The sequence below is a fragment of the Ornithodoros turicata genome, chromosome 4 (genome assembly GCF_037126465.1).
Source record: "Ornithodoros turicata isolate Travis chromosome 4, ASM3712646v1, whole genome shotgun sequence".
Classification (NCBI taxonomy): Eukaryota; Metazoa; Arthropoda; class Arachnida; order Ixodida; family Argasidae; genus Ornithodoros; species Ornithodoros turicata.
In genome coordinates this window covers 8,804,081-8,827,628 of record NC_088204.1, presented here as the reverse complement: position 1 = coordinate 8,827,628, position 23,548 = coordinate 8,804,081, and the positions used below count along the sequence as shown (strand labels likewise).

The following is a 23,548-nucleotide window of genomic DNA, read 5'->3' as shown; positions in this document are numbered from 1 at the left end:
CTCCAATGGATGCGAGAACTTCTCGACTGCTACCTCGTGTCATATACCCAAGAATTCCATCTGCAGAAGTGGAGGTTGCCTCGACTACGTTTTTCTGAGGGACGTGCCTTACGTTGTACTTACTTGTACTATCTTCACATACCGCAGTGACCGTAACGCGCACCTACGGTCCTTCACCCCTTCAGCCCTGTCGCTGTCGCTGATTTGATGTAACTTGCATCATATCTGCCAGCTTTTTTTTTATTCCCTGTTCTGTTCTGCGTAGCAGTACTCCTTGACGCGTTCCCCCGGTAATTTTTTATTCGCGTCTCTCTTATTTCGCAATTTAAAGTGACGTTTCTGTCTCTTTTTTCATTCATTCATTTTGGTCTAAATAGTAATCGTTTCAGCTCTTCTCGCAAACGGTAGACCACGTGCTTCCCTTTTTAGCTTTCACTTCAACAGAAGTAGCACAGGGTGCACGTCGGCAGCCCTGTTTTCGGGGTCATCTATCCTGGCGCAGATTTGTCTGTGCTGCCCAGAGAGAAAGCACTGATAATAGCACGGACCTCAACTTATCGCAGGCGGCCTCTTCATAGCAGAGCTCCCCATAGAAATGGAGCGTGCTCCACAGCAAGTCCTTGGAATGGAGATAAACCACTAGCGTTGACGATGGCTGTGGGAAAGAAACTTGGACTTTGCCCCCCCTTTACCAAAGACTCAGAACCACTTCACCTACGTAGCGCGGCGAAGATGACGATTAGATGTTCGGTAATCAATTTCATTTTTCGTCTTGTTTCGAAAGCCATCTTGCATATCTTACGTATCGTAGATGTTTGCATTAGCACGGCGAAACGGCTGTGGCCATGCGTTGTGTACAGACGTGAAGAGGACGAAAAAAGACGTCAGAAACAGCTGGAGACGCGGAGGTTAGTATGCTTTCTCGACTACTGGAAAGTATGCGGTTCAACGTATAGGGCAAACCGCGCAGTAGGCTTCGAGCCTGCAACCTTACATGGCATTACCTTGAAACTATACCACCAGCAAGCGGATCTTGTATCCACTCCGCCGCTGAAGGGTTTGCACCCCTTTTTTCGCTACTCTTTTAGTTCACCGGCAAGTTTATTTATCTTATTGCGTTTAATCTACTAGTGATTGCGTAACATTACGTCAGCGCTACGGCAGTGGAGCAAGGCTTCCGCTTGCCAACCTTGAGAGCCTTATCTGCATAGCGGTGTCACGAAACACCAAGTAAGCATTTGCATCGTGCTCTGTGTCTTCAGCTGACCGGATGCCATGCCTTGTTATGGAAGGTTGTTTGACCCTACGGCCTTGGGCGCAATCGGATCCTCAACAAGAGATGCCAGCGACCGAGATGAGATTTCCCGAAATACTATACATCGGGGCATGCGTCAGTTTAAAGGGGTTTTCTCGTGTCCAGTTGAACCGACGTGCAGCATGCGTGCATACAAACAGGATAGCGTAATTTTATAGAAAGATTACAAGAAGGCAGGAGTAAGCATGGTAACATGAGTCTGCAAAGAAGGAGGGGCCTTAGACACAGTAAAATGTTGCCTCGAAGAATCATAACCTGTGAGAAAAAATATGGTGTGCTTGTAGGTTCATCAAAGTGAAAGGGAACTTAGCTAAAGTGCACTAAACCACCCTTATACAAGTCCCGCTCGGACATGTACAAAATACTGCGCAAAAGTATTTAAAATAAGATACTAAATACTCAAAACCGGAAGTAATTTGAGAAGTGTTTAAGATGCCCTTTAAAGCACTTTCGTATTAGCAGTAAGTGAAAAGCGCATTCTGAAAGTGGCCTTATAACTGAAAGGAATAAACTTCATCCGCCATAATTATAAGCATATCTTTTATTTGCAAAGACTCGGTGTCAAGTAATGTTTGGTGAACTTTGGTGAACTCGAGTAAACTTTGGTGCTATGTTCTGACCCAAAACTTCGTTATCCCTCCTGTATGTCAGCTCGGGTCTTTCAACTTTTGGCGCTTATTATTGCTTTGGTGACCAAGGAAATAAATGCCGAGATTTTCCTGTACCTAATCCCCTGGGGATTCACCTGGCAATAATAATAGGAACCGTTTTCTGAGGAAGGGGTCGGGCTATTGACAAGCAAGGCCAAGCGTGGGACCAGCCTACTGTACCAGATGACCAGGTGCGCGAATACCCCCCCCCCCAAAAAAAAAAAAGAAGAAAACAGGGGGTTATGATTCTGTGAGTTGAAAATCTGGACACGGTGGGGAGGTGTGTTGATACGGCTGGACGAGGAAGAAAAGAATTTTGATTACTGAGTAGCAAATACTGGTAAAAGTCTTGTACATACTTTAAAAATACTTGTCACAAAAGTATTGAGTAGAGTACCAAAATACCGGAAAAGTATTTAAAATACTGTATTTTGAGTACGTACTCAAGATACGGACAAGTCTGTTCCCCACACCTACCTCCTTTTTTACATATACCTAGCTTGCTACTTTGGCTACTATTGGATTTCTGCGCGGTTGAGGGTGGCTTGTTGGCTCATTTTCTAGTCACGTGACACTGCACACATCAGTGTGGCCAGCCACGGCAAGCCACCATTACTAGCGCCACCTAGATGCACAAGGCCTGCTCAATAGCTGCGGTGGTAGCGCTGGTGATGGAACTGATTGCCGTAGTCGACCACGCTCAGGCGAGCAAAGTGACGACTATCGCATACCTCCTCTCACTCCTTCGTACGTAGACACATACGGTAGGGATGTGAGCCAATTGCCGTAGACGATTTCAAACGCAGGCCTTCTGTGGCTACCAGTGACTGCCCATGCAGCCGATGACGTCTCCAAAAGCACGATCGTGATTGGCGGGCTCTTGCTACGTCACGTAGTTTATACGATCAGGCTTTGTTTCTAGGTGGCGTTGCCATTTCCATCTCCACCGGTTTACGTGGCTGCGATTGGTGATTGGAGCGACCCCTAAGATCTATACGTCACGTTCGAGTAGTGATGACCAGAGTTTGTTTAGACCAGATGACCTTGCCCCCAGGGCGCCGTCACGTGTGTGGTCACATGCTCCAGGGAGACAATCACCTAGAGCATAGGCGCCGACTGCGGGGGGGCGCGAGGGCCCTTGCCCCCCCGGAACATGAACTAGGGGGGGCGCCGCCTCCCCCGGGAAGTCCCGCTAAGAGGCTGACACCAACCTTTGGGGCTCGGCGCGCCCGGGTCAAAAGAGCGAGGAGGCACCAACCCAAAAATGCATCTTGCAATTTGTAAAATATGTATCCGCCCATCATACTCATTATCACAGTATAAGGTGAGGCGAAAAAACACAGAGGATGACGCAACACATAGCCTGAATTTCGCCCAAAGCAATCAGATCAATGAAACGAAGCAGTCGAAAAGGTACCAGCAGCTGCCGGTGAGGTGTGACGGCAGGATCTTCGGAACGCATATTCGTTGGGAGCGGGTTCAACTCCCGCTGCTCAGTTTCATTGACCGGTCAAACACCGAGGATTCGACTATCCTTGACTTTGCTGACCAAGAGCGAGGGAGGCTCCGCCCCCAAATGGCGCGCCAATAGGAGGACTCGGGAGGCGGAGCGCTGCGGCCTCTGCTCTTGCCTAATAGATGGCGCATCGGTAGCGCTCGGATCGGGATATGTGAGCCGCTGTCGTCTGCTTCTTCCGGTAGAGCTACGACCTTGAAGCCTCTGCTCTCGCGTAAGAGATGGCGCTACATTGGCGCTCGGTAAGGGCACGTGTGGTCGTCCCAACTTTGAGCCTCGACCTTGAGACTGGCCGGTAACCTAAATTCCGATGACGCGGCGATTGCAAACCATAGTGCGTAGTTTTGACGATTATGCTTCATGGATGTATTATTTTGGCCAGTTCGACGTTTATGAAAACGGAAAGAAATGAAATAAATCATTTAAAATAATTGTACTGTGTGCTTCCCTTTTTTTCTTTTTGTAAGTAGTTACGCAAGTGTACTGCGTAGTTTTGACGATTATGCTTCATGGATGTGTCATTACATTACCAAATTTTTGGCCAGTTCGACGTTTCGCTCCGCTCTTCATTTAAAATAATTGTACTGTGTTTTTCTTTCTATCTTTTTCCTTTTCGTAAGTAGTTACGCAAGTATACTGCGTAGTTTTGACGATTATGCTTCATGCATGTGTCATTACATTACCAAATTTTTGGCCAGTTCGACGCTTCGCTCCGCTCTTATGCGTGAACATTGTCTCAACTCGTGAAAAAGGAAAGAAATGTTGCTGCTTTGTTCTACTCCTCGCACTGAAATAAATCATTTAAAATAATTGTACTCTGTGTTCTTTTTTTTCTTTTTTTTGTAAGTAGTTACGCAAGTATACTGCGTAGTTTTGACGATGATGCTTCATGGATGTGTCATTACATTACCAAATTTTTGGCCAGTTCGACGTTTCGCTCCGCTCTTATGCGTGAACATTGCCTCAACTCGTGAAAAAGGAAAGAAATGTTGCTGCTTTTGTTCTACACCTCGCACTTAAATAAATCATTTAAAATAATTGTACTGTTTGTGTGTCTTTTTCTTTCTTTTTGTAAGTAGTTACGAAGTATGTAAAAAGGAAAGAAATGTTGCTGCTTGTTCTACTCCTCAAACTGAACTAAATTCTTTGAAATAATTATACTCTGTGTTCCTTGTTTCTTCCCCTTTTTGTAAGTAGTTACGGAAGAAAATAATTGTGCTGTGTGTGTGTGTTTCCTTTTTGTAAGGGTTCCGGGACATTTGATCGAACGTCGTTTGGTCGAAAGCCGTTTGATCGAACGCGGGACATTTGGTCGAAAGGCATTTGATCAAACACCGTTTGATCGAGACGGCAGCGGTCGTTTGATCGATTGTTTTATTCGTTCGCTTGGAGGGTTGATGTTTCACTCTGTGTAATCCGCTCGCCCATAAACACATTCGTCATCCTAATCCACTTTTTCGCATCCAGAAAGCGATCTGATGGTGTGCTTTTTTTTTTTTTTTGCTATTTATTTGCATTAAGTGCTGAAACTGCGTTTGCACGAGCTTTGAAAGTAAAGTTAGACGTTTAACTCCACTCTCCTCCTCGTGGCTGATACTGCTTGAGCGCATTGCTAAAAGTACGCCCGAACATTTCATTTTCCAAAATGCTCCGCAACCCGGGACAATTTATTCCTACGCCCACGCTAACGTGAGACATGTTGTCTCAAACCTATTGTTGTTGTTGTTTCTAACCTATCTGCCGGAAATATGCAGAAGGTATCAGGGCCTTGGAGAATTGCTTCTTAATCTTGTCACGTTGTCTGTGTGTTCTCAGAACACACAGACAATCATACAGACTTTCCCAAATTGGAGTTCTAATTTCTCTTCTCGCTTCCAAGACTTAAGCAAAGCAAGACTTGGCGATGCCCTCATTCGCACATTGTGCTGTTTTCTAGACGGGCGGAAATCCCTGAACACACGGGATGAGCGACCTGTAGCCTCTAACCATGACACCCTTCACCGCTGGAGGCTACAATGTGGAACTCGAGAGAAGCCCACAAATATGGGAGGATGAGATATGTGTACTTAAGCGTATTTTAAATATAAATACGCCTAAAACGGTATTTAAATATAAATACATTTTTCTTGCCTGTATTTAAATACGTATTTTAAATACATGTATTTATATTTTAAATACAAAGTGTTTAAATACTGCCCATCCCTGGTGTTCTGTTTCATGAGCTATCCACAATGCCGCTCCTGTATTTTTGGAAGCATAGAACCCCGCCGAACCATTATTTCAGCCCTCTACAACCAGGGGCCATAGGCTAAGCCCAGTGCTTGTGCATTCTTTCCGGAACCCGGTGCAGAGCAGCCTGTGGCACTGACTGTTGTCTGAGTTAAGGGACACAAACCCGTTTTCTTCCGACAGTACTTAAAGTAAAATCAGTTCAAGCAAAGATACTTAATTAAGTACCATTTAGCTATCGAGCCTCTCTTCGGAAGCGGGATCATTTTTTTTCGGAACCCGCCGCTGCTGCAGTTCCCCCCCCCCCCCCCTTTTGTCTGCTTCTGATTCAAGTGGACTTTGTTTCATCCATTTTTTGTGTAAATTAAGTCGTATTTATAAGATTAGTGTTTTCATACATATGTTGAAATTTTGTTTACCCTGCACGATCTAACGCTTAGAAAGAAACGAGGCACATCTGCAATATTGGGTATTGCCACATGAAAGGTCTTTTTCGTACTATCGAACGATAGCGTCCTCACCATTCTGGGACGAAGAGTTACTAAGATACGCTGATTAAACTTTGTGTTGTTTTGTATATATGTGTGTGTGTGCGTGTTTCCCTGTATGCACTTTAAAATTTTCCGGAAAAGTAACTACGCGCGACAGCCATGTGGTAATGACCTGTCGCAAAGTCCATACTCTTGTCTTGTCTATAATCCTAAAGATATTTCGGCTACTTTACCGAGAAGAAGCAGCTTCAAGAAGCAGTACAAGGTTCGATTTTAAAAATGTTCTTATGACCGCATATATTTATTATCCTCTGACAAGACGCAATAAAAAGCGCTTCGATCCATGTCTCACGGCCAAAGATCTCTAAATACGCAGTTGACATCGGAGTTGAAACCGGAAAAAGTAAAAGAAAACACTTTGTTTTCTGAGTTTGTTTCCAACAATATACGTTCAAGCAACAATGCTTACCGGTTGCAATGGGCCGAATTTGGAAAACGTTCGATGTATAACGCGCACGAGTGCATGACGCGCACCGCAATGCTGCTACAAGTTTACTGCCACCAGCATGCACAATAAAAGAAGGCGGTGTATCATTGATGGATATGCTTTATTTGAAACACACCGATGCAACAGAGTCGGTGTCATAGTATACTTCAGTCTTCTCTCCGCTTTCCGTTTCGCGCCACTTCTCAATCATGCCATGCGCGAAGTCCAAGAACATGAAAAACCCAATTCAAAAACAAATGCGGCCAGTGCGTTTACAAAACTGAGCAGCGTTTTATATTCTTTGTTGGTGAGTTCAGTTCAACCAGATCTCACACACTTTTAACCGTTTATGAAGTCCAGTGCCCTTTCGCCGGTTTTGTCAACTGACCGTAAGAGATTTGTGAGAAACTCACAGCACACCCTTGAAGACGCTAGTACGGCACCGTCCTGAAAAGGAACTCTGCAGGAAAATATTTCCGCATGTTACGCGCACCGTTAGATAACGCGCAGGACTTATTCCGAGCACTTTTTTTGCTGTATTACGCGTGCGTTATACACCGGAAAATACGGTATATTTTTTCCTTCTTTCTTTTTAACTTACGCCCTAGTTCTTCGTATGCCGACGACTCCCTTCGTACTTGGTTTCTTTGTGCACAATGGTAAATGTGGGCATGTAGTCCAGACAGTAGGTTCCTAAAGGGGTAAGACCGTTTAGGAACCTTCCTTCATTGCTCTCTTTTTCTTTCACCCATTTGTATACTGTCTGGACTACATGCCGACATTGACCATTGTGCACAAGGAAACCGAATGTCTCCGGTGTCTTCTCAGCCGGAGTCTTCGACCTCTTCGGGAGGACGCTTTCTTTCAAGCGTCCTCCCGAAGAGGTCGAAGACTCCGTCTGGGTATGCACTATAAAGACCGTACGTGACCGCATATAGTGTCACTCTTGTCTTGGAACATGTTTCATCCGAAGAGTCTCGTTGCTGCTTAACTGTCATGGAGATCAGCTCAGACGTGCTGCAGGATATCGCTGCCCAAAGTAAGATAATCAGTTTCATAATTTCTTAAATGAAAAGTCGTGAAAATGGTCACTGATATTGATTGTTGAGTGATACTCATCTATTCCTCCCGGTTTTTATGAAATTGCATTTTTATGAAATTGCAAATTTATTTGCATTAGGTCAACCTGAGGTCATCAGATGGCTCATGGAGCAAGGTGCACTGCGTAGCGACATGCGTTGCAGACTATGCAATCGTCCTGCGACGCTGTTCAGCCCGGCTACGGGTACGGCAAGATGGAGGTGCAGGAACCACGGCCACAACTGGGGGGAATCTGTCTTTCATGATTCCATGTTCAGGAAGTATAAGATTCCACTGAGACTCGCCCTGAAGCTGATGCATATCTTCGCTCATGACCGGCACACGTACAAGTATTTAACCCTGGAGTGTTCGAGAACTGCCAGAAAAATAGCGGATCGGACGATCGTTCGCTGGCTGTCCTTGTGCCGATCCGTCGTGTCCGTGGCCATTCAAAGACAGATTGCAGCAGAAGGTAAAATTGGTGGAAGGGGAAAGATCGTAGAAATCGACGAAAGTCTCTTCGGCAAGCGGAAGTACCACAGAGGTCGTGTCAGGAAAGGTCATTGGGTTCTGGGCATGGTAGAAAGGGAAGTCAACCCAAACGCCAAGCGCAAAGGAGGCAAGCTGAGGGTTGTAGTTTGTCCTAACAACAAGCGGGACAAAGCCACCCTTATACCGCTTATCAGACGCTACATCAAGAGAGGGACAACCATAATCACGGACTGCTGGGGTGGCTACAGAAACCTCGAAACTCTAGGTGAAAGCCCTGAGCAATGGAGACGACGTGGGAGGCGGAAGTACTACACCCACAAAGTTGTCAATCACCGGGTTGAGTTCGTTACAGGACCGAATCGTGAGGTTCATACGCAGACCATAGAGTCCACCTGGCGCGTACTTAAACGGTCGCTTCATCGTGGAGGCCCTCAAAGGAAAGACATTCAACGCTATTTGGACGAACAGCTGTGGCGGAGGCATGTTCAGAGGATGGGACTTGACCCGTTCATCAACTTCTTGGAGTGTGTTGGTACAGCAAAAAGTCGCGTCTTCTCGGGAACAGAGGGGCTCCGATACCAAACACGTCCCGTCTCTCGCAACCAGAACTTGGGCCATCATCCAGCACGCTCTCAACGACGACACAGTGCTGTACCTAGCCACAGGCGTACTATTACGGCTGTCATACCACGTGTGCCAACTTCCATGGCAGGCGTCGTCGGTACTACAGGTATGTTTTTCATTTTCGTCGCTATTTGTTTGTTCAATTGTTCAGTAAGCAAATCTGACCGCCGGCATCTCACATCATTCCTATTTTTCAACCATCAGAGCGTGCGGGTCCTTCTCTGCCACAGACCAACGCCGCGACTACAGCTGTAACGGTTTCTGCACGCCCAGGTTCGAACGCGCAGGCAGTTCGACGGGTACAAACAGCACGAAGACATCGGATGCAGCAGGTCTCACCTTACTCGCGACCAAACGCGTCAAGCGCGGCTCCAGCTGTTACGGCGACTCTAAGCAATACAAACAACGTTCCCGTCATTGTAAGTTTGGCCACCGCACCTTTCCCAGTGCAGGTAATGCCGACGCCCATAATTCTTTTGCATCCCGGGTTCGGATACCAACACCCACTACCCCTGGGTTTTAACGTCCCTCATGGCGGTGTGGCTTTCCCCCTGCAAAACACCAGTTTCATTGTACAGTAGCAAGTAACAACATTAAGACATGGATGTGCCCAAGCTGCTAGTCAATAAACGGACGTTTAACTACCTACTCTTTGTGGTTTGTTTCTTTTCGCTTCAGTCATTATCTCCGAAGGGCAAGAGCAGCATTTTCATTACAACCGGGCGACGAACATTACGGTGCACGGACATTTCGGTGCATGTCGGTGCGCGGACAACAGGGAAGAAAAAGAAAAAAAAAAGGCGTTGGTAACTTGGCGTACTTCCGTAACTACTTACAAAAAAGAAAGAAGGAAAAGAAACAGACACAGTACAATTATTTCAAATTATTTATTTCTGTACGAGGAGTAGAACAAGCAGCAACATTTCTTTACTTTTTGCATACTTCCGTAACAACTTACGCAGGTTTAGCAGTTAATGCAAATAAATAGCAAAAAAGAAAGAGAGGCACACACAGTACAATTATTTAAAATGATTTATTTCAGTGTGAGGAGTAGAACAAAAGCAGCAACGTTTCTTTCCTTTTTCATGAGCTGAGACAATGTTCACGCATAAGAGCGGAGCGAAACGTCGAACTGGCCAAAAATTTGGTAATGTAATGACACATCCATGAAGCATAATCGTCAAAACTACGCAGTACACTTGCGTAACTACTTACAAAAAGAAAAAAAAGAAGCACACAGTACAATTATTTTAAATGAAGAGCGGAGCGAAACGTCGAACTGGCCAAAAATTTGGTAATGTAATGACACATCCATGAAGCATAATCGTCAAAACTACGCAGTACACTTGCGTAACTACTTACAAAAAGAAAAAAAAGAAGCACACAGTACAATTATTTTAAATGAAGAGCGGAGCGAAACGTCGAACTGGCCAAAAATTTGGTAATGTAATGACACATCCATGAAGCATAATCGTCAAAACTACGCAGTACACTTGCGTAACTACTTACAAAAAGAAAAAAAAGAAAGAAAAACACAGTACAATTATTTTAAATGAAGAGCGGAGCGAAACGTCGAACTGGCCAAAAATTTGGTAATGTAATGACACATCCATGAAGCATAATCGTCAAAACTACGCAGTACACTTGCGTAACTACTTACAAAAAGAAAAAAAAGAAGCACACAGTACAATTATTTTAAATGAAGAGCGGAGCGAAACGTCGAACTGGCCAAAAATTTGGTAATGTAATGACACATCCATGAAGCATAATCGTCAAAACTACGCAGTACACTTGCGTAACTACTTACAAAAAGAAAAAAAAGAAGCACACAGTACAATTATTTTAAATGAAGAGCGGAGCGAAACGTCGAACTGGCCAAAAATTTGGTAATGTAATGACACATCCATGAAGCATAATCGTCAAAACTACGCAGTACACTTGCGTAACTACTTACAAAAAGAAAAAAAAGAAGCACACAGTACAATTATTTTAAATGAAGAGCGGAGCGAAACGTCGAACTGGCCAAAAATTTGGTAATGTAATGACACATCCATGAAGCATAATCGTCAAAACTACGCAGTACACTTGCGTAACTACTTACAAAAAGAAAAAAAAAGAAGCACACAGTACAATTATTTTAAATGAAGAGCGGAGCGAAACGTCGAACTGGCCAAAAATTTGGTAATGTAATGACACATCCATGAAGCATAATCGTCAAAACTACGCAGTACACTTGCGTAACTACTTACAAAAAGAAAAAAAAGAAAGAAAAACACAGTACAATTATTTTAAATGAAGAGCGGAGCGAAACGTCGAACTGGCCAAAAATTTGGTAATGTAATGACACATCCATGAAGCATAATCGTCAAAACTACGCAGTACACTTGCGTAACTACTTACAAAAAGAAAAAAAGAAAGAAAAACACAGTACAATTATTTTAAATGAAGAGCGGAGCGAAACGTCGAACTGGCCAAAAATTTGGTAATGTAATGACACATCCATGAAGCATAATCGTCAAAACTACGCAGTACACTTGCGTAACTACTTACAAAAAGAAAAAAAAGAAGCACACAGTACAATTATTTTAAATGAAGAGCGGAGCGAAACGTCGAACTGGCCAAAAATTTGGTAATGTAATGACACATCCATGAAGCATAATCGTCAAAACTACGCAGTACACTTGCGTAACTACTTACAAAAAGAAAAAAAAGAAGCACACAGTACAATTATTTTAAATGAAGAGCGGAGCGAAACGTCGAACTGGCCAAAAATTTGGTAATGTAATGACACATCCATGAAGCATAATCGTCAAAACTACGCAGTACACTTGCGTAACTACTTACAAAAAGAAAAAAAAGAAAGAAAAACACAGTACAATTATTTTAAATGAAGAGCGGAGCGAAACGTCGAACTGGCCAAAAATTTGGTAATGTAATGACACATCCATGAAGCATAATCGTCAAAACTACGCAGTACACTTGCGTAACTACTTACAAAAAGAAAAAAAAGAAAGAAAAACACAGTACAATTATTTTAAATGAAGAGCGGAGCGAAACGTCGAACTGGCCAAAAATTTGGTAATGTAATGACACATCCATGAAGCATAATCGTCAAAACTACGCAGTACACTTGCGTAACTACTTACAAAAAGAAAAAAAAGAAAGAAAAACACAGTACAATTATTTTAAATGAAGAGCGGAGCGAAACGTCGAACTGGCCAAAAATTTGGTAATGTAATGACACATCCATGAAGCATAATCGTCAAAACTACGCAGTACACTTGCGTAACTACTTACAAAAAGAAAAAAAAGAAAGAAAAACACAGTACAATTATTTTAAATGAAGAGCGGAGCGAAACGTCGAACTGGCCAAAAATTTGGTAATGTAATGACACATCCATGAAGCATAATCGTCAAAACTACGCAGTACACTTGCGTAACTACTTACAAAAAGAAAAAAAAGAAGCACACAGTACAATTATTTTAAATGAAGAGCGGAGCGAAACGTCGAACTGGCCAAAAATTTGGTAATGTAATGACACATCCATGAAGCATAATCGTCAAAACTACGCAGTACACTTGCGTAACTACTTACAAAAAGAAAAAAAAGAAAGAAAAACACAGTACAATTATTTTAAATGAAGAGCGGAGCGAAACGTCGAACTGGCCAAAAATTTGGTAATGTAATGACACATCCATGAAGCATAATCGTCAAAACTACGCAGTACACTTGCGTAACTACTTACAAAAAGAAAAAAAAAAAGAAAAACACAGTACAATTATTTTAAATGAAGAGCGGAGCGAAACGTCGAACTGGCCAAAAATTTGGTAATGTAATGACACATCCATGAAGCATAATCGTCAAAACTACGCAGTACACTTGCGTAACTACTTACAAAAAGAAAAAAAAGAAGCACACAGTACAATTATTTTAAATGAAGAGCGGAGCGAAACGTCGAACTGGCCAAAAATTTGGTAATGTAATGACACATCCATGAAGCATAATCGTCAAAACTACGCAGTACACTTGCGTAACTACTTACAAAAAGAAAAAAAAGAAGCACACAGTACAATTATTTTAAATGAAGAGCGGAGCGAAACGTCGAACTGGCCAAAAATTTGGTAATGTAATGACACATCCATGAAGCATAATCGTCAAAACTACGCAGTACACTTGCGTAACTACTTACAAAAAGAAAAAAAAGAAAGAAAAACACAGTACAATTATTTTAAATGAAGAGCGGAGCGAAACGTCGAACTGGCCAAAAATTTGGTAATGTAATGACACATCCATGAAGCATAATCGTCAAAACTACGCAGTACACTTGCGTAACTACTTACAAAAAGAAAAAAAAGAAGCACACAGTACAATTATTTTAAATGAAGAGCGGAGCGAAACGTCGAACTGGCCAAAAATTTGGTAATGTAATGACACATCCATGAAGCATAATCGTCAAAACTACGCAGTACACTTGCGTAACTACTTACAAAAAGAAAAAAAAGAAGCACACAGTACAATTATTTTAAATGAAGAGCGGAGCGAAACGTCGAACTGGCCAAAAATTTGGTAATGTAATGACACATCCATGAAGCATAATCGTCAAAACTACGCAGTACACTTGCGTAACTACTTACAAAAAGAAAAAAAAGAAGCACACAGTACAATTATTTTAAATGAAGAGCGGAGCGAAACGTCGAACTGGCCAAAAATTTGGTAATGTAATGACACATCCATGAAGCATAATCGTCAAAACTACGCAGTACACTTGCGTAACTACTTACAAAAAGAAAAAAAAGAAAGAAAAACACAGTACAATTATTTTAAATGAAGAGCGGAGCGAAACGTCGAACTGGCCAAAAATTTGGTAATGTAATGACACATCCATGAAGCATAATCGTCAAAACTACGCAGTACACTTGCGTAACTACTTACAAAAAGAAAAAAAGAAAGAAAAACACAGTACAATTATTTTAAATGAAGAGCGGAGCGAAACGTCGAACTGGCCAAAAATTTGGTAATGTAATGACACATCCATGAAGCATAATCGTCAAAACTACGCAGTACACTTGCGTAACTACTTACAAAAAGAAAAAAAAGAAAGAAAAACACAGTACAATTATTTTAAATGAAGAGCGGAGCGAAACGTCGAACTGGCCAAAAATTTGGTAATGTAATGACACATCCATGAAGCATAATCGTCAAAACTACGCAGTACACTTGCGTAACTACTTACAAAAAGAAAAAAAAGAAAGAAAAACACAGTACAATTATTTTAAATGAAGAGCGGAGCGAAACGTCGAACTGGCCAAAAATTTGGTAATGTAATGACACATCCATGAAGCATAATCGTCAAAACTACGCAGTACACTTGCGTAACTACTTACAAAAAGAAAAAAAGAAAGAAAAACACAGTACAATTATTTTAAATGAAGAGCGGAGCGAAACGTCGAACTGGCCAAAAATTTGGTAATGTAATGATACATCCATGAAGCATAATCGTCAAAACTACGCAGTACACTTGCGTAACTACTTACAAAAAGAAAAAAAAAGAAAGAAAAACACAGTACAATTATTTTAAATGAAGAGCGGAGCGAAACGTCGAACTGGCCAAAAATTTGGTAATGTAATGACACATCCATGAAGCATAATCGTCAAAACTACGCAGTACACTTGCGTAACTACTTACAAAAAGAAAAAAAAGAAGCACACAGTACAATTATTTTAAATGAAGAGCGGAGCGAAACGTCGAACTGGCCAAAAATTTGGTAATGTAATGACACATCCATGAAGCATAATCGTCAAAACTACGCAGTACACTTGCGTAACTACTTACAAAAAGAAAAAAAAGAAGCACACAGTACAATTATTTTAAATGAAGAGCGGAGCGAAACGTCGAACTGGCCAAAAATTTGGTAATGTAATGACACATCCATGAAGCATAATCGTCAAAACTACGCAGTACACTTGCGTAACTACTTACAAAAAGAAAAAAAAAAGAAGCACACAGTACAATTATTTTAAATGAAGAGCGGAGCGAAACGTCGAACTGGCCAAAAATTTGGTAATGTAATGACACATCCATGAAGCATAATCGTCAAAACTACGCAGTACACTTGCGTAACTACTTACAAAAAGAAAAAAAAGAAAGAAAAACACAGTACAATTATTTTAAATGAAGAGCGGAGCGAAACGTCGAACTGGCCAAAAATTTGGTAATGTAATGACACATCCATGAAGCATAATCGTCAAAACTACGCAGTACACTTGCGTAACTACTTACAAAAAGAAAAAAAGAAAGAAAAACACAGTACAATTATTTTAAATGAAGAGCGGAGCGAAACGTCGAACTGGCCAAAAATTTGGTAATGTAATGACACATCCATGAAGCATAATCGTCAAAACTACGCAGTACACTTGCGTAACTACTTACAAAAAGAAAAAAAAGAAGCACACAGTACAATTATTTTAAATGATTTATTTCAGTGTGAGGAGTAGAACAAAAGCAGCAACATTTCTTTCCTTTTTCATGAGCTGAGACAATGTTCACGCATAAGAGCGGAGCGAAACGTCGAACTGGCCAAAAATTTGGTAATGTAATGACACATCCATGAAGCATAATCGTCAAAACTACGCAGTACACTTGCGTAACTACTTACAAAAAGAAAAAAAAGAAAGAAAAACACAGTACAATTATTTTAAATGAAGAGCGGAGCGAAACGTCGAACTGGCCAAAAATTTGGTAATGTAATGACACATCCATGAAGCATAATCGTCAAAACTACGCAGTACACTTGCGTAACTACTTACAAAAAGAAAAAAAAGAAGCACACAGTACAATTATTTTAAATGATTTATTTCAGTGTGAGGAGTAGAACAAAAGCAGCAACATTTCTTTCCTTTTTCATGAGCTGAGACAATGTTCACGCATAAGAGCGGAGCGAAACGTCGAACTGGCCAAAAATTTGGTAATGTAATGGCACATCCATGAAGCCTAATCGTCAAAACTACGCAGTACACTTGCGTAACTACTTACAAAAAGAAAAAAAAAGAAAGAAAAGCACAGTACAATTATTTTAAATGAAGAGCGGAGCGAAACGTCGAACTGGCCAAAAATTTGGTAATGTAATGACACATCCATGAAGCATAATCGTCAAAACTACGCAGTACACTTGCGTAACTACTTACAAAAAGAAAAAAAAGAAAGAAAAACACAGTACAATTATTTTAAATGAAGAGCGGAGCGAAACGTCGAACTGGCCAAAAATTTGGTAATGTAATGACACATCCATGAAGCATAATCGTCAAAACTACGCAGTACACTTGCGTAACTACTTACAAAAAGAAAAAAAAGAAAGAAAAACACAGTACAATTATTTTAAATGAAGAGCGGAGCGAAACGTCGAACTGGCCAAAAATTTGGTAATGTAATGGCACATCCATGAAGCCTAATCGTCAAAACTACGCAGTACACTTGCGTAACTACTTACAAAAAGAAAAAAAAGAAAGAAAAACACAGTACAATTATTTTAAATGAAGAGCGGAGCGAAACGTCGAACTGGCCAAAAATTTGGTAATGTAATGACACATCCATGAAGCATAATCGTCAAAACTACGCAGTACACTTGCGTAACTACTTACAAAAAGAAAAAAAAGAAAGAAAAACACAGTACAATTATTTTAAATGAAGAGCGGAGCGAAACGTCGAACTGGCCAAAAATTTGGTAATGTAATGACACATCCATGAAGCATAATCGTCAAAACTACGCAGTACACTTGCGTAACTACTTACAAAAAGAAAAAAAAAAGAAAGAAAAACACAGTACAATTATTTTAAATGAAGAGCGGAGCGAAACGTCGAACTGGCCAAAAATTTTTTAATGTAATGACACATCCATGAAGCATAATCGTCAAAACTACGCAGTACACTTGCGTAACTACTTACAAAAAGAAAAAAGATAGAAAGAAAAACACAGTACAATTATTTTAAATGATTTATTTCATTTCTTTCCGTTTTCATAAACGTCGAACTGGCCAAAATAATACATCCATGAAGCATAATCGTCAAAACTACGCACTATGGTTTGCAATCGCCGCGTCATCGGAATTTAGGTTACCGGCCAGTCTCAAGGTCGAGGCTCAAAGTTGGGACGACCACACGTGCCCTTACCGAGCGCCAATGTAGCGCCATCTCTTACGCGAGAGCAGAGGCTTCAAGGTCGTAGCTCTACCGGAAGAAGCAGACGACAGCGGCTCACATATCCCGATCCGAGCGCTACCGATGCGCCATCTATTAGGCAAGAGCAGAGGCCGCAGCGCTCCGCCTCCCGAGTCCTCCTATTGGCGCGCCATTTGGGGGCGGAGCCTCCCTCGCTCTTGGTCAGCAAAGTCAAGGATAGTCGAGGATTCAATACATTTTGCTCTTTTTGCACTCAGTTTTCAAAGGCGTAATGCCTTCAGTTGTGCACATGTTCACTGTTTACGTTCTCTCCGTTTTTTATTTTTTGTTTTTTTTTTCTGTTCTTCCTTCCTCTTCTATACCAGTTCTGCATACATCATAGGATCCCGCCAGAGTGTGTGATTCTTCAGCTTTAGTTTTGCGGTATTCATTTTTCTTTTCCTTTTATTTCCTTCTTTTTGTTTTCTTATTTTCTTTGCCTCTTTTGACTTCCCCCTTTCACTTTTTTTAATAACAAGCCGACATCCATTTGGCTTACCTTTCCTTTCTTTTTTTTTCTTACTAAACATATCCCCCTCCCCCCGCCAGAGTACTTACTTCGCGGTGCGCCCTTGCCCCCTCCGGGAAAATGAAAACTCTCCGCCTCTGACCTAGAGGTTCACGCCCTTGTGATGTCACAGTTTTGAAGCTCGGCAAGTAGAAGGTGGTGCACCTCTTCGAGAGACGGAATAGTACCTTAGCCTCGCAACACCAACGGGGACCACAGGAAAACACAACCCTCCAATTCCCGGGACTGATGTCAAATTCACATAGTTTACTAAATAGCCTATCGGTACAGGGGACTCGAACCTGGACACCTCAAATTTCTGATCCGGTTTGGAAGGCAGACCGTAAGCTTTGAGATGCTCAGGTTCCAAATTCTCGCACCTGCACAAACTGACTAAAAAATTGCATAAAATAATTACGTACACTCTTAAAAATGAACTTCACCACATAGCACGCTCCTAGCCAACCACCATCCCGAATGACAACGTTCTCGCCCCTGATTTGTTGAAAACGGAAGGAGGAGCCTATTTTGTGCCATTATGCACGGCACAAACGAGGCTCCTCCTCCCGTTTTCAACAAATCAGAGGCGAGAACGTTGTCATTCGGGATGATGGTTGGCTAGGAGCGTGCTATGTGGTGAAGTTCATTTTTAAGAGTGTATCCTCATTTAGTTAATTTGGTTAATTATCTTTACTCTTACGCCTTCGTGCTTGAGAACGTTCGCGATTTGATGGCCCCCCAAATTGAATTGTAATATTAGCCTTATTTAAATCGCAGTTATAGTGGTATGGTCTCTCGTGCCATTCAGTGTTGCCCTTTCTTTTTGCCGGCTTCGGCTATTTTATCACTCAAGAGGCAAGGACATGCTCCATGGAACAACAAGAGTATGGACGATAACAGGGGTACTCCAGGTGTCGCCTCCAAGCGCATCAATGATAAGCAATTTTCACCACGTGTAGTGAGTGGCATGCGCTGCAGACGCCATTTTCTTCGCCACGGCTCACCCCGGTATATACGCAAATACGCAATGCTCAAATATACATACAATGAAGCCTGTGTCTGGTGTGTCTGGAAGCCTGGTGGCTTGTGTCTCACCCACCTCTTATTTATTGTCCTCGTGACAAGAACATCGCAATGACAAAATTTCTATTTGACAAATGTATGGTGCAGATTCAGGCCATGTGGTGGACAAACTCTATTGTGCAAAAGCCTTTGTCTGCGGACACAAAGAAAAGGACGACAGTAACAAAAGGACGGCACTAACATTTTCTGCAATTTAATCACGTAGAATTTGATTCCGGCTCAAAGTTAGCATTTTAGGCACGAAGGTTCCCTATATTGCATCGGAATTTGTTACCGAGTAGAACGCATACCACGTGCCACTGGAAAGACCTGCTTCTTCTACAAGTAACGTAGTTATGTCTACCGTGTAGCATCTACCTGGGTAATAAACAACATCCTGACCAGTAAAAAAACGCACAACTCTTATGTGCCCATAGAAGCTCACACCGATATGCCCAGTAGAAGCGAAGTCTAGTAACGGCGAAAGAAGCAGAAACAGAACTGGAAACAGTCTCTCTGTTCAAAATATCGACGGCTGGGACTTTTGCTTAAAACGACTCCTCTATATTGTCCGACTGCAACCATTAACTGTTTCACTTCAGTTCATTCTCACGCCACTCATCTAAATATCTGGCCTGTATTGGGGTATTGTATACTGTACACAGCAGTGAAGCATCTACTCGTCATCTGCTTGTTGTTGTTTCTACGACAACTCCAGAGAAAGGCTTGCAGAGAGAACCGCACTTCATCTACGTCGCTGAACTATAGAACAACTGATAATTTCCGTCTTGCTTTCCATTCTTGTATCAATGTCGCTATGTTTCCGACTGCTATACCCCCATGATGTTGCTACACCGTCATCCCTAACCACTTTAATACAATGCACATGCTGTGGTATGCTAAGCGAAGGACATGCTTCTTCCTTCTACAGTGTCATTTCCCAAATCGCTAGATGTCTAACCGCGCCTGTGGAGGATTCTTTCTCCAGAACTCCCGGTGCTCACGCTGCAAGAAGTCCTTCGATTGTGCGACCTGGCAGTTAAGGCGCCATGCACTGAATCTCGACTTGCGTAGCAGGTGCAAAATAGAGAGTCTACATACACACGTCCGAGAACTCACCTGCCACTGCTGTCGCAGCAAGGACTAGTAGGATGAAAGACTTCATGATCGGGTGATGGCGCACATCCGTTTTCTGTAGGCAAATCGCTTCCCGACCAGCGAGATACGATGATCGCGTGCTGGAAGTGCCAGCAACGATCGCCTTATGGGCCGGATCATCGCTCGGTGAGCCCTTATAAGGCCGCCTTCCTGACCAGAGTCCGTAGGGAGGAGAAGCCAGGGAGGGAAGCCACCGATTACGTCCAGTTGGACTCGACCGTCGTCGAGGGTGAGCGATCCTTATCGCTTACAAGACGTTTTCCTTATCCAGATAAGGGACCTCTCGCGAAATTATTCCTCCTCCGATGACGGCTCGCTTAAGACTTCATTTATATGTACGCTTGTTATGTTTCTTCTATTTTCTCTCTCTCTCTCTCTTTCTCTCTCTGCAGTTTTGAACGTCTTAATAATCTGCGGAAACCGTATTCTACTTATGAACGATAAAACCCCCAGTGCTCGGGAGACAAAAGAACTGGACGGCACACTGCACTGCTGATAAACAGTTGTGTTCCCCAAGATAGTTGTTTTTATATATCGTGGCCAGACAATGTCCTCTACTGCGATACCTGTCATCCGAGGCCAAGCGAAACGCGTAATCATCAATTACCACAGCTTCCCTAAATGGCTACGACTGTAGATAAGCTACTCAGTTTAGATTCGTTTCTTTTTTTTTTTTTTACTTCCCCTTCTTTTGTTGTTTTGTTTGATGAACCGCTCTATTTCCGGCAACACCACGGATGGGGCACTAATACACCGGTTCACAGATGTTTTTTTTTTTTTTTCTACCTGTATGGCTTCCTGGTCCATTGCTGGTGGCGAGGCCAAATTAAGGTCTCTACAAGATCTTAATTTTGCCTCGCAATTGTTGCATATCCTAAGATGCTCACCCAGTTAATGTAACTATATCTAATTTCCTCTCTTTCTTTTGTTTCTTCCTTTTTCTCGGCCGCCGTCTCGGCTCCACCTCGTCTTCCCTAAGCCCCACTTGCGGAGTGCACGGCGACCTCTGCCACGTCATCCTGGTTTGTGTGGGCAATATCACCACGAGCGTGCACTGATGGAAGTTTCTATGCAATGTATTGACAATCGGCCGTTCAACCTCGCGAAGATCCTCGAACCGCGGTCGAACGCTGCCTACCAGATGCAAGGCCTTCGTCTTCTTGCGGAGTTCTTGCGTTCCACCGGTCTGGTGACGGATCTCTGAAAGTGCTCCCCCCCATCATGATCCCCTCATCCGTTCCAAATGTACAATAGGGCAGCGTACCGCCTCAGTGGCGGTGAATCGCCCACCTCATCATCATCCAATGTATATGTGTGTGTGTTCTTCTCTCTCAGTATACGTAATGTCATTTAGAAACAACAACAACTTTATGGTGAACGGGGAGTCTCATCGCCAGGGGCGATACTCTACCCCTGGTGGTCATGTGGGGAATGAATTAATGAGCCCCTTCACAATAAGGATCGAAGCCCTATGGTATCCAAAAAGGTCAAAAGCTTTTAGCGCAAAGCGTTGGTCGGCTGGATTCGGCCAGGGACCAAGCAATTTCGTGAGAGAGAATGGGCGAGAGTCCAGCTGAGTATGAGGTCCGAAGAGTGTGGTTCGGGAAGGTTGGTACAAGAAGGATGTGCTCCGGATCCTCTAGAGCACCGCAGTGATAGCGTCTGGGAGAGTCAACTTTCTCAAGCAGTAACGCCGCTGAGTCCTTCGTAACTCCAAATGCCTGTACGTTTATAAATGAAATTGTGTAATATAAGACTGTTGTACGTGCACTTTCACTGACTGCATCACTGAACTGTCAGTTAAGTCACTCCGTGTTAAAGTACAAGGAAGGTTGAAGGTCGTGCAGTTCATGTTTTGCAAACCGTGTTCAACCGCAGCGTCTTGAACCGTCCGTTAAATATATTCAACAATATATTCAACTGGAAACAAATTAGATGGAACGCTGTGCTGCAATGCGCAAAGTACCTTTCCGGCAAAGCTATCGGAAACGGTACCGTTACCTTCCTAAAAAGCCGTTACATACTCTGTACATACGCCTTCAACTGTAAGCCCGCATTAACCGAGGATAACGTAGAAGGCAGCTTAGTATATCGCGATAAGCCGATGGTGAGCAGGACCGTGCTCAGCAGTGACCTATGGCCTAGTGACCGATGAGCTGCGTCAAGGGGATTCTCCCACCACGAGGGTCGTCAGCCGGAAGGCATCCCCGACACTGTGACGTCGAACCGCATGGATCCACGCGCCCGATAAGCGACGTCCGTTATCAAGCATCCACTGCTGCGTTGTTGGTCTCTGTTTTTTCTCGTGTGGGCCAGAACTGAGCTACGAAGAACGTGAGGCACGCGACCTTTCACGTATGCATGTTGGAGGCGCTTAATAATCCGGGCGCAAAAATATCCATTGTGCTCAAATTTACCTCCGAGTCTTCATTTAAAATCAGAAAAGATTCATTGCTGTTATTAGTCGCCGTGCTCTCTTAAAAGCTTGTCCAAGAGCTCCGGTGAATTTCTTGAAAGACTCGTTGACTCTCAAGAGTGTTCCTGTATACTCACCGAACCATATCGCCGAACTTCACCGCATACCACGCCGAAAGCCAACCATTGTACAGAATAATGCGGTTATCATTGGTGATGAAACTCCCCAATCACAATCATAAAATAAAGTTGCTGTTGTTGCCGTTATCATTCCTGACCTGCGGAAAACGTGGGGCATACGCCTTTTTGTGACAATTAGCATAATTGCATAACTGTCACAAGGTGATGGTGGTGATGAAAGGGCTCCGCGTTGTCGGCCTCACAGAGGTGGACAACGTCACAACTAACGCCCTGGGAGAATGTGCGTCCTGGGCTGGCTTCTGTCACAAAAAGGCGCGCACCTCCCGCTTTCAACAAATCAGAATCAGGTTTTAAAAGGGCATAAAGGTGCAAAAATTCCTCGCAAATTGTGCAAAAATTTTCTCACCTCGCTGCCCCCCTCTCAGAGTGTAAGACCATGTTAAGTACACGCTAAATACACTAGCAACAGTTTCTCACCCACCCACCCCCTCTTCATCGTGAGCGATGTTCAGCCCGTCTATGGGCGGGCTTATAGATTAATTTATGAGTAACGCGAAATGAATTAGATGGCTCACCCACTTTGGGGCGCGATATCAGTCCTCTCGTCCACAGTGAGTGATACGGGAGCGCACGTTCTGAAGTGGCTCCGTGTCGTGCTTAATCGCATTGCTCTATCAGTGCGATGTTTGTCGAGTTGTTTACTTGCTGGCTAGAGCAGAGTCCCCTTGGGTTGCCAAAGCGACACCAGAACAAACTCCAAGTCCAACGTAAACTAACCGCAGTGACGAGTGTTGGTAATAGGGGCTTCTGGCGGACACACGGGTATTTTGCATTGCGCTGTTATTAATCGCCAACGAAGACATATTGAAAAAAAACGAAAAACCTAGACAGAGGAACACGCATCTCAAGACAACCCTGTCTCGGGGGGGGGGGGGGGGGGGGTATATGTTTATTCACACACAAAAAAAGGAGATGTCAGCCAGGTAAGTACCGGTTCGGGTCCTTTCTTCCATCATGTATAACCACAGCTAGCCTGCGTTTTATATCTTCTTCAGGAACGAAATTGTAGCTCGGTTCAAAAGCACTCAGGAGGGGGGGGGGGGGGGGGGATTTTGTGGGTTCCAAATGTTCTGTTGCTTTCTTACACTGAACTTTTTGAAGGAC

At 43.1% G+C, this 23,548-nt stretch overlaps 1 protein-coding gene across 1 annotated transcript in view; it reads right to left on the bottom strand.

Moving 5' to 3' along the window:
- LOC135390962 (uncharacterized) overlaps positions 1 to 19,944 on the bottom strand; it is a 43,000-nt gene extending 23,056 nt beyond the window's left edge. The window contains exon 1 of the mRNA XM_064620976.1: positions 19,790 to 19,944. Coding sequence (XP_064477046.1) covers positions 19,790 to 19,835 — 46 coding nt within the window. The 5' untranslated portion in view covers positions 19,836 to 19,944. The remainder of the gene's footprint in view (positions 1 to 19,789) is intronic.
- Between the last annotated feature and the right edge of the window lie 3,604 nt (positions 19,945 to 23,548).